This window comes from Acomys minous (genome assembly GCF_964271855.1).
Source record: "Acomys minous genome assembly, chromosome: 9".
Classification (NCBI taxonomy): Eukaryota; Metazoa; Chordata; class Mammalia; order Rodentia; family Muridae; genus Acomys; species Acomys minous.
The window spans coordinates 93,575,712-93,587,842 of record NC_140490.1 but is presented as its reverse complement, the minus strand read 5'-3'; the positions used below and the strand labels follow the sequence as shown (position 1 = coordinate 93,587,842).

The following is a 12,131-nucleotide window of genomic DNA, read 5'->3' as shown; positions in this document are numbered from 1 at the left end:
TGCATCTTTGAACTGCTTGAAATATTAAGATAACCGTTCCCAAAGAGCATTGCTTCTAGATTCCTCAAGGGACTGATTCTGCAGAGGAGTGAACCAAACCGTAGAAAGACAAGACCGTGCTAATAAGAAGTCTTCATTCCTGTCTCCTCCCACCCCTCCACTGTCGCTGCCGCCTCTTTATATTTGCAACTAAGCTGTTGTCCAGATTAAAAAGAAATGGCTCCCCTTTGGCAGTGACTGCTAGAGATGAACAGGTATTAAATATCAGTGGTTGGAAAAGTCTTCTGTAAGAGCAAATTTACCACGACTGTCCGAAATGTGTTTAGAAAATTATAGCTGCTTTTGTACCATAAGGCCACCCACTTGACTCAAATCCCAACCAGCTTTAGAGATGGGGAGGTGAAAGAAACAGGCCATTTTTCTCTTATACCTTTAAATCGCAGAAACTTAATAGATTTGCCTGAAAAGAGTATTTGAGTAAGAAATCATCACGGCAGTGGTTAGTCTCAGCCATTGGGGCAATTTATTTCTGTACTTCACAGGACTAACTTCTTACTTGGATGGTGGTTTGCTAAGACTTAGAAGCTCATTTTTCCCGGCTAGCTGCAAACAGAGCTCTTTTACTACAGTGACATTCTGGAAAGTATGAGAGATCTGTGGGTCCATGTAATTAGCATGTAAAATGCACCACAGACATGGGAGAAAAGCCTCAGTTTGACATGTACTTATCAGCATTCTCTCGATCGCATCCTTTGTTCAGTTCTATCATGGTCAATGGCTCCATGGGTCTCTCTCTCTGTGTCTAATGGGCACTGCTCACTTTGCCCCTTAGTAAGTGCTTTATGAATGCTAGCCACTCAAGTTCACAGAAATGCCACTTTGTGTGGGACTTCCTGCATTGTTTTCATAATTGACTCCATAAAGCCTTCATCTTGAACACTTCAACAATGGTCAAACCATCCCAAGTCCATAGGTCAACAGGAGGCACTGAAAAGAATGACACAATGTAAAATTTCATCTTCCCCTCCTTAAGAATTTACAAATGGAACTGTTGGTTAATGATTGCAGTATATCAGTCCGCCTCCAAGTAATACAAGCCTCATAATACTGCCTCTACCATCAGTCCGCTGTAGGATTGCTAAGCGGGTATTGCCTTCTCCTTGACTTCCGGCTCCAAAAGACTGTTTGGACTTTCCTTTATGCACTATAATTTAACGTCCAAAAGAAAATTTGCTGAGTGGCAGTGATTGTATGGAAAGACGAGGGGCAAGATTCCTGTCTTATAGTCTATGTGCATGAAGGAACGCTTGTGAGATGTGCATGCAAATACTCAGGACAACAGCATACCCCGACTGAGGTGAGGGTCATGTTTTGTTCATCATTACATCTCTAGTAATTAGCAATTCTTAGTGCATGGAAAAATATTTATGGAGGACTCAGTTCCTGAATGAGACAATTAGTAAGCCATACTCTCATTGTAAAAAAAAAAAAAGATTTTTAGTTTATAAACGAGACTGGCAGTCCAGCCATGCCAAATCTGCTGCGTTTACAGGTGGATTTCTACATATATAGCGTTACATTAGGAGTTGAGAGAAAGACAAGGGAATCACACGCAAAGCAGGCTTGCCGAGTGTGTGCTGTAGTTGAGTAGACAAGGTACACACTCATGTGGGAAGTCAATCCCTAACTCCAGAGACAGAACGATGGCTACAAAACACAACCACTACACAAGTTCAGAGAAGACACACCACGACTGACTAGAGTCCTTAAGGAAAGTTACGTAAACAAGACAGGGAGACCTTTGAGAATAAAAAGTATAGGGGCAAAAAGGAAACGAGTAGCTAAGGAGCAGGAAGAGGGCACAAAGAGCAAAGTCACAGGAAAAGGCACAGAGGGTTTGAGACTTTGACAGCTTAGGAAGTAGTCACCTAACTTAGAAAAGAAAGATGGTGGTAGCAATTACTATAGCAGGGAAAAACAAGCAAGCACATTCTGTGCAGCAATGGGCACGCCCCTAAATTCCTTGTTGGGAAAATAAGCAACATTAAAACTTAGTCATGTTACATACATTGCAAAGGATGAAGAAAGGGTGAAAGGCTCGCAGGACAGCCCCCCCACAACACTCCTCCCAGGACTGGCGAGTAGCAGGTAGATTGTGTTTATGCAGAGAACAGATGGGATGTGTGTCTTTACAGGAACAGGCAGGGCGGGACCAGGGATGACACCAGACACGTGACTTGTGATGTCAACACACACATGACTTTCACAAAGTCTTAGCTGGTTTTGGGTCCTGTAGTGGCCCTTCCTGAACGACAGCAACTTCGGTTTATTTTATATTCTTAAGGGCACCTTGGATCTCATCCGTGTCCACAATATTCTACAAACAAGCATGAACGCATAGAGGAGAAGTTTATAATTTATTGCCTTGAAGATATGGAAAATGATTCTTGTATCTATGGACTCCGGGGTGAGTATGAAGAGCCTGAAGGAGACGTGATGACAGTTGGTAATCATTTAAAAGCATGTGGGGAGGAGCTTCCTGCGTCTCCAGCCATGTTCAGAAATCACTATTAAGTAATCTTTACTAAAGTTAATGATTGCCATTAGATAAAGTCATCCATATATTGCATTTTGTGTTTAAGAGTATATAGAACAGATTTAGCAAAAAATATTAATCTTTCAATAAATATTTTCATCAAAAATTATTTATAAGAAAGTTTTATATTTTGTAGCAATAGCATATTGATTAAATGAAATATTAGTTCCAGAGAATGTTTCCAAGACAAAGTGCATGCATGGATGTACTACGACATTTTTACCAACATTAATTATACCCTCTTGCTGCCCACTGCCTCTTCCCCTAAAAAGCTAATAAGACCTACACTACATCATAGTTAATGGGAGCGTGGTGCTTGTTGCTTAGGCAACAGAATGAATAAATGCAGGTCAGAATGTGCTACCAGAAATACAAAAGCTAGGATATGATGCTGAATAGAAACTGAGCAGGTCTAACAGATTTTTACATTAATGAAATCTGTTGCTTGAAGTGGGCCAATCACAGTGTGCTTTAAGTTCAGCATTAAGCAGACAGTGGCCATCAATGAACAACTACCATAGAGGTAGACATTCTTTTCTCACAATATTGGCAGCAAACAAATGGTGTATGACAGCGTGCAATACACTGACTGATGACATCATTTCATGATTTGCTTCATTTTCACAATTAATCCTTCTACATGGTAAATCAAAGCTGTCTTTTTTTTTTTTTTTTAAGTTCTGTCTCGTGGTGCAAGTCTTTGGCTTGTCTGAGCTAACAAGGTGATCTTATTTTCTGGAAGATTACATACAACACTTGGAAAGAAACAAGTAAAGCCACACTCTATGATTAGACTTTAATCTTTCCATGGTACTCAGTATTTTTGCCTTTTGGATACATTTTGTGCACAATTCACACATGACTGTTCCTTGCACTCTTTACTCAAATTCTTCTTTGAAGCCGGAGTGATTACTTTTTTAGTTAAGTACGTTCAAGTACATTTGCCCATAAGTGTTTAATATTCAGAGGAAAATTAAGTTGAATTAAAGTCATTCGGTGTGGTCAATTAATTCAGGGAGTCTAAAGCCCAATTTCTCAAGGACTGGAATAAATTCAGACAAGGGCTTAGGGATGACATGCCCCGTCTCTGGTGGAGACTCGGGGAAAGAGTAGCAATGTAGAGATGTGTGTGGTCAACACAGTGAAATGATAGTCATTTTGTTTGCGGTTCCTCTAATTATTAATGCCATCTGTTTACTTCCCTAAGTTAAGTCTTAAATCCGCTCACGGCTGTAACAACTTCCACTTCCATCCTATCTCAACACCCACGGCATCTCTGCTGCACAACCAGTGACTGATGGACACAAGAAAAATAAACAAATAGCTCATTATTAAAAACATAGTAAGATCCCCATAATGGGTTATATGCATATATTACTTAATGACCATACAACGGGCCACATTTATGTATTAAAAAAAATCTTTGTAGGCATATACATGTTTTGTAGGAGTAGAAGTTTAACCATCTTAAAAGCCTGAAAATCTGTAATAATTCAGTCAAGTCTGAAGAAAAACAATCTCCCCCCCCAAAAAAAAAACCTGAAAAGATATGATTAGCACTCAGTGTTTATGCTGCTGCTGCAGGTGTCAGTCCCAGCATTTTGTTTGAAGAACTATTAAGTATGCCTACGAGCTGGTGGTGTGTTACATGGTTATGACATGTAGGTCTCCCCAAATTTAGGCACTAGTGATATGTGTGATGGGGCCTTAAAATCAAGGAAAGGTAAGGAAGGTCTGTGACGTAGCTTAAAGTGGCTTAACAAGGGAAGCTGGTGAGCACTGCGGGAGGTCTAGGAATGATTAGAAAACTAGACTGCCTTCTTCACCCCTCCTACCCTCCTCCTCACCTATATGCACCGTGAGAAGTTTGCACACACCCGGCTCACACAGCACGTAGACCAGGACTCACAAGTGCACCAATGCATTTGGTACATCAGCCCCTTTCTAGACACTGCCAGCTAACTGACCCTAATGTTTGCTTTTCACCTAAAGTGACAAACAATACTTCAATGCTTTTCAGTCACCGTGTGGAAGGAAGCGCATGCTCTCCCCAGTCGACCGGCTGAAGCAGCTAGCTAATGAAGGGTCGTCCGCAGGATTTTAAACTGTTTACTGAATGATTAGCAGGGGGAAAAAATGATCTTTATAGCGTCAATACAGCGAATTGTTTAATTAATCACAAATGCTGATGGGCAAGTGAACTAACACGTCTCCAGATTTAGCTGAAGCGTGGCTTAATCTAATTGTATGCTAAGATTGCAAATTTATAGGAGAGGGATAAAAAAAAATCACACAAAGAGTGACATGGAGAATATATATATGTTAATCTTTTTTCGGAGCCTATAAATAGAGCTCTCACCAATTCATACAACGCACATGCCTAATGGATGCATATCGATCCCACTTCCTAGCCGGTGTCTATATGCACACGGTAAGTTCTGTTCTAAAGGCATCCAATTTTCCGATGCAGCTACATAAATAAAGCGGATCCGTTTCCCGTGCAAGCTGGGCTGCCTCTGAGCCACGTAAGACACATAAGAAGCAAAGACAGACAAAAGGCAGCTCCGCGGGCACAGAGAGCATCTTACCATAAACTGTACATTGTCAAATCCATTAGCCATCAGGTGGTTCTCGTACTGAGGTAGCCCAATGCTTTCCAACCATTGTCCCACTGTTTGGACAGGGCATCTGGGTCCTGTAAGAGGGTGGAGAGGGAAGCGTTTTAGCAGGGAGTAGCCGTCCACGGGGTAATAGCGGTAGTCCTGGGCTGAGAGGTGGCATTGCCACATGATGCTCCTGGGGAAGTTGTTATCAAAGGAGCCCGCCAGCTTGACAGATTAACGTTCTCAGCAAGAGAGAGAGAGAGAGGAGAGAGCACGCGAGCGAGCAAAGTCAGAAGCAAAACATAGTTTGCCAGGCAGGCTGTGGAGTGCGCCTTGATCCTAGCTCCACATTTCTTACATATTAATCTCTACTACTGGCCAGTGCGTCATACAGCCCCCAAAAAACCAGGCAGGAGAAGAAGGCATATCAAGCTGTCAGCTTAGGCTGCTCTGCGTTCTCTGTGCCTGCTGGAGTACTCCACAGTGAGCACTGCACGGCCAGCAGCCAGAATTCCTTTTTTTATCAAGTACACTCCTACTCGCATCAGTATGCAGCTCCGTGCTCCTTGCTCCCCCTCGCTCGCTCCCCTTCATTACCCAGCCCAGGCTACACCTCGCATTTTCAATAATAGCCATCAGATAAGGCAGATTTTTTTTTTTGTCTGCAAGCTGTAAGCCCGCTGTGCTGCTTCCTCCTACACACCCATCCGAGCGTCAATCTTGAATGATGAGAGCAGTCAAAACAAATGCAGAAAATAGCAAGACTCAAAAGCAAACCAAAGCGCTTAAATCCGAATCGAATCTTCATCCCCGGTTATACATTACCGAGAGCTGTTTGTGGTGGGGGTTTTTACGTTTCAAAAGACACCAGGAAACGCGAGGCTTGAACTGCGGCTCATAACAAGGCACACCACAGGTTCCCCTTCCCCTTTCCCTCCTCGCCTTTCTCCCTTTTTAAAATGCACCAGGGGGAACTGTTTCTGATCGAAAGGCTTCACTGTGCAATTATTCTTTTTCTTTACTATGCGGTATCAATGTGAACCTCTCGGAGGATTTTTAAAAAAATTTGTTTTTGATTTACTGCAACATATAGAAACTGCATCATAATCTGCAAGTCAAGATAATTCATTCCTGGCTTGTTCTAAACATCAACATTATTAGGCATAAGACGAGCCTTTCTGCCCCCACTCCTGGTATTTATAACTCTATCTACCAGGCATCTCATTCTAAAATATCTATAAAGGTAACATTAGCTGGGTAGAATTTTTTTTTTTAATAAAGAAGAAGAGCCCTAACCAAAAATAATTCAAGAATAACAGATGTAAGTGTGTGAGTTTTACTGAATGGCAGACAGACTGAGTAATTTATTTAATAATTGAGAGAAACCGCAGATTAATAATAGAACCTGCAGAACTACTTCATCAGAGAAGAGACTTGAGGCGAGCTATGAGGAAGGCTAAGCTACCCTCATCCCAAGGAAGGACTCTTGCCCCATTGTTCCTAGAAGACCACCCATCTTCTGCTTGAATGCTGCCTGAGATGGGGCTCTCACCACTCAGCCAAAGCCTCCATTTGTTAGAAAGATATTTTACTTCCTCCCTAACTCCCACTCTCTGGCTCCAGCTCTTCCTTTGGAGTCACGCAGATTGGGAACAGAGGCTCTTCCACATCGAGTACTTTAAAAATGAAAGACAACTCTCACGGTACCCCGACCCCCACCCCCCCCTCCATGGCCTCCACCACACACACAACGGTGCCAGGCACACAGTATGTGCCCAATTAACATTTATTGGGTAAATGAATTCTTTTCTTCTTTCTTTAACTCTCACCTTCCTCTGTTTCTTTTTTTTTTTTCTGTTTAAGGCCATTGCCAATCTCCTTGACGTATAGACATTTAATCTCAAAACAGCAAGCGCCCTTCTTCTACTGCTGACCCCAATCTCTGAGCTGTAGTTCGCCTTGCCCTCTGCTGTTTTATGTTTATGGAACAGCCATTTCCCTCAATTTTGTTTCCTGGCATATGGCCCAGTATAATGATGGCCACTACATTGATCTTTAAACTCGGCTATATTTTTAATCATTAAAAATGTTTCATTTCATTTGATTTGTGTGTGTGTGTGTGTATGCGTGTGTGTTTGTGTTGTGTGTGCGTTGTGTGTGCGTGCACGTGCCCATGAGTCGGTTTGTTGCTTTCACCACGTGGGTCACTGGGATCAAACCTAATCAGGTATGACAGCAAGTGCCTTTGCCTACTGAGCCCTTTCTTACCCTCCTACCCATGGTATTTAAAAAAAAATCTAATTTATAAAGAGTGTCAGAATAATCTAAGACATAGCCTTGATTACTAACCCTTGTTTCAAAACCCTGCTGTGCTTTCCTGATGGGTTAAAAATGAACTTTCACTTCTTGGTGATAAGGTTGGGGTTTCCATTGAGCTTTATTGACCTTATCCCAACATCTCCACACCCCCTTATACTCCTTAACCAGGACCACTCTATTCCTAGGTACTAAGTCATCCCCATTATGTAAATGAATAAGTGAATGAATGAATGAATGAATGATTCTGGAAGTAGGTTTCGGTTTCTTAGTAAATAAAAAGGGAAACTCATTTTAAGGCTTAGACTGTTGTACAAAAACACTTCAGAGAGGTTACTGGTTGTTACTCATTTCAGAAATATTTATATAGACTCCCGGAATTCTATTATTTTAAATTTTAAATTTTCTGATTTCTGTTTGGTAATTGTCATATGTTAGCGAAATGTAAGGGGGACGTGAACTGGCAGGGAGGAGGGACAGAGATCCTGAGGCATGTTGGTTTCGGATTTCGTTTCAGTGTTTTCTCATGAGTCAAACTTCTAAAGAATCCCGATTTAGGCCTGAAGATCACATTTTTTATACTGTCTAAATATATTCTTCATTGTACTTAAAATACTTTCCGGGAGTCTTGAAAATTTTGCGACACACCACTGGGCCGGCACCTTTTTTCAGCTAGGACCTCTGTAATTTCCCAAAGTGAGATGCCAAAAGGGAGCTGGAGGAACGGACTTAGGGCCATTGTGTCCTGAGTCATCGTCTGGGTTGTTGTCACGGATGACAAGGAGGCTGAAGCTCAAACAAAGTGATGGAACTAGGGGACTTCCCTTTGGCACAGTCTTCTGAAAAGAGAATTCTGGGAACGCCACTGTCAGAAACAAGTACCAAGGCTCAAAATTAGGGATAGTAAAGAACAAAAACAAACTCCAATACCTTCCCCTCAAAAAAGAAATAACAAAACAAACAAACAAACCACTGGAAGGATCTACAAAGTGTTCTAAGACCAACCAAGAGATGAAGAGATACTTATTTTTAAGGCATTTCTAAACTGGTGAGATCAGGATTCTGGGGTTGGTTGGTGACAGTGGGCTCCCACTTTCCCTTGTAGCCTAGTCCTTTCCACAGACACAGGGTCAACGGGCACCTTCTTTCCCCGGCTCCCAATCCACAGATACGGTATCTCATCAGAAGGGCCAGTTCAGCCCTTCCAATCTCCTTCAAGTTGCAGAGATTAAATTCCCAGTCAGAACAACGGAGAAGTCAGGAGCTTCGTTCGTCCACCCAGCTCTTGGTCATGGGGTAGAAGTCTAATCCAGTTCGGGCAGATCAAAAGCAGTGGGGAACTGTGTGCTCACAGGGCCCAGGTTCAATACCCAGAAAGGTACACAGAGAAGACAGAAGGCTATTGGCACAGTCCATTGGTCAGAAGGACAGCTCAAGGCTTTTTGTGTATGGGGAAGGTCATTCTCAAAAAATCTAAAGCTGTAAAGCTTGCTTGCCCAGGTGGTTAACTTCACCTGAAGTAGAAGATGAGAAGGATATTATATATATATATGTATGTATATATATATATATATATACATACAATAGAAAGCCAGATACAGTGGTGTATAATTTTAATTCTAGCTCTCCATGGGCAAAGGCAGGGGGGCATTGAATCCTAACCAACCTTGGGTGCATAGGGACAGCCTGCAATTAAAAGGGAAAAAATTAAATAAAGGAAAAGAAGATTTGGGTGCTGAATAGCAAAGATGAGGGTAGTATGCTTCACTCAGGCAAAAAGTTTAAATGGTACCCTAGTTTCAAGAACCAGGGAAACAGAAGAAATAAGAGCCGTCTATCATCAGAATGAACTTCAAAGCCTGGATTCCAAAACTCCTCCTCCTCCTTCTCCTCCTCCTCCTCCTCCTCCTCCTCCTCCTCCTCCTCCTCCTCCTCCTCCTCCTCCTCCTCCTCCTCCTCCTCCTCAGATTTAGCTGGACCACAGTTAAATCTCAGGGAACCACACAAAACAATAGCGCCACCACCTGGTGGCTAGTGAACGTCCATATCTACCTATCAACCTGTGATACCAGGTGAGGTGCAAGAGACAGCAGATAGAAGGGGGTAAGATGACAGTGCCTGACCAGGCAACATCTATGAATAGACGAATTCAGTCTGTTAACACTCACTCAGTGGAATATTACTTGGCAATGAAAAGAAATGAAGTGAGGCAGCATGCTACTCGGAAGCATCATGCTAGGTGAAGGAAGCCAGCCAGAAAAGCAACTGTCATTTGATCCCGTTCCTACGTTACACATGAGACAGGCACATCTGTAGAGTCAGAAAGGAAGCTAGGACTGGGAAGGGACTTGAGGTGACATTTGGAGTCACTATTAATGGATCTGGGAGTCCTTAGGGAAGAGATGAAAATGTTTTATAGCTGCTTGTAGAAATGGCTGTCAACTTCTGTGAGTATACTAACAATCACTGGGCTGTACATTTTAAATGGGTAAATAGTAAATAAATTATGGCTCAACAGCTTTATGGGTCTTAATAATAAAATGTAAAATAAAACTTACATTTTTAAGTTCTTGAAAACTGAACACACATTGATTATTTCACATATAATATATGGCATATATACTGCTATTTTGGCACTTTGCTTTTTTTCTTTTCATCTTTGCTTTTCTTGGTCATCCCTCCCCTAGTTCCTTTCTTCTGTCTGTAACATCCATTATCCTTTCAAAGATATTTGTATTAACAAGCTAGTGTGAAAATTCACATATATTTCCTCATTGTTAAATGGCACATACATAATAATCCACACACAAAGGCAGATATACTCAGATATACATAGATATGTGGGGAATTTTAGCACTGTTTCGCAAAAAGGAATCATATCACATTTGCTTTTGTGAGCCTTGCTTTCCTGATCCAATAATGTCTCATACAAATTCTATTAAAGAAATTATTTAATTCTAACTTAGTATTTTAACTTTAAAAATAAGTTCATGGTGTTGGAGAAATGGGTCAGCGGTTAAGAGTGTGTGCTGCCCTCACAGAAAACCTGAGTTTTGCTCTCAGCACCCATGTTGGGCAAATTACAACTACCTGTAACTCCAGTTTCAGGGGATATGCACATCCCCACTTCTGGCCTCCGAAGACCCCTGAATTCTCATGCATACACAAGTATGTGTGTGTGTGTGTATATATATATATGATTACATGTATGTGTGTATGTATATATATTTGCATGTATATATGTGTATACATATATATGTATATATACATATTATACACTACTATGCAGTCATTATATATGTATATATTGTATGTATATGTTACATATGTATATATAATACTGCATAGCAGTCCATAATGTGGACATATCACAGTTTATTCAGTTTTTTACATTACATCTCTAGCACAATTTGCTTATTTTCTTTAATGTTTTTCAGGCCCACATGTAGTTATAAGAACTAGTCACGAGCAGGGACTCTCTAACACTTTACCCATCCACCCTTAGGCTTTAAAAGGATCATACAGCAACACAGCTAAGTGATGCTGATAAAATCCATTGGCTTCATTCAGATTTCGCCAATTTCACATGCACGCATTTCTGTGTGTTTATTCCTATGCAGTCTTGTGGCACGTAAAGTCATGTGACCACCATTGCAGGAGCAAGAATCTCACACCCCCTCTTATGGTCACGGCCATCTCTCCCCTTGTATCTCACATCTTCCGCCAACATTAATTTGTTCTCAATGTCAATTATGCTGTGACTTTAAGAATGATACCTGAGCGACACACATAACAGCGCATATATTCTGGGAGTTGGCTCTTATCACTTAGGGTGTGTCCACTGAAACCCACACAAACGGTCCTGTGTCAATAGCATAGTCCTATTGATAACTGAATAGTGTTTCATGGCACGGATAAATCAACTTTTTATTTTTCCACTCATTTTTGCCAGAGTGGAGATACCATTAGCGAAATATGACACACTCTCCAGTCACTCTATGTCCCTCCAACACTGGTGCCATTAACATTTTGTAACATTCTACCTTCCTTTTCTCCTTTTTCCTACAACCAAGTGTGACTTCTGGATGCTTCTCACTCACCCATGTGGCCCATTTGGAACCAGTTCTTAGAGCTTGCTGGTATTTGTTAAGATAATTGTGTCCTAGTCGATTTCTTTTTTTAATTTAATTTAATTTTTTTACTTTTACATATATATTTATACTGTCACACATATATACAATAAACTATATACAGCAAGAAGGACCATGAAACAATCAGGAATTATATAAATGTAAGGTGCATAGTGTTCTGCCTATTTGTATTTGACAACCTTGGAGGGAACATCTTTCTTGTCTTGGTGAGTCTAAAATTCTGAATGTAAATCAACATCTATCATTATCTCATCTCTATCAACCTAAAAACATCTATCTAGACTTAAAAACAACTTAACCCCTAAACAACTAAGCTTAATTGTAAAACTAAACTATCTGGTTTTCAACCCCATCTGAGAGTTGAGAAGGAAGAAAATTAATGATCTGAGAAGACAGAGAGTGCAGGTTAGTGGTTTCCAGAATTTCTAACACGTCCTGATAGCACTTTCCTCCGATTTAACAAAT

The 12,131-nt window shown here is 41.1% G+C and overlaps 1 protein-coding gene across 19 annotated transcripts in view; it reads right to left on the bottom strand.

The window, feature by feature from the left end:
- Nucleotides 1–12,131, bottom strand: part of ANKS1B (ankyrin repeat and sterile alpha motif domain containing 1B) — a 999,563-nt gene that overhangs the window by 388,275 nt on the left and 599,157 nt on the right. For 16 of the 19 annotated variants that reach the window (XM_084796582.1, XM_084796560.1, XM_084796578.1 and 13 more), the window contains one exon: nt 5,185–5,291. In XM_084796582.1, coding sequence (XP_084652708.1) covers nt 5,185–5,291 — 107 coding nt within the window. Of the gene's footprint in view, nt 1–5,184; nt 5,844–5,902; nt 5,922–6,024; nt 6,044–12,131 lie in introns of those variants that run through there. The other 3 variants (XM_084796570.1, XM_084796568.1, XM_084796569.1) reach the window with 3 other exon arrangements.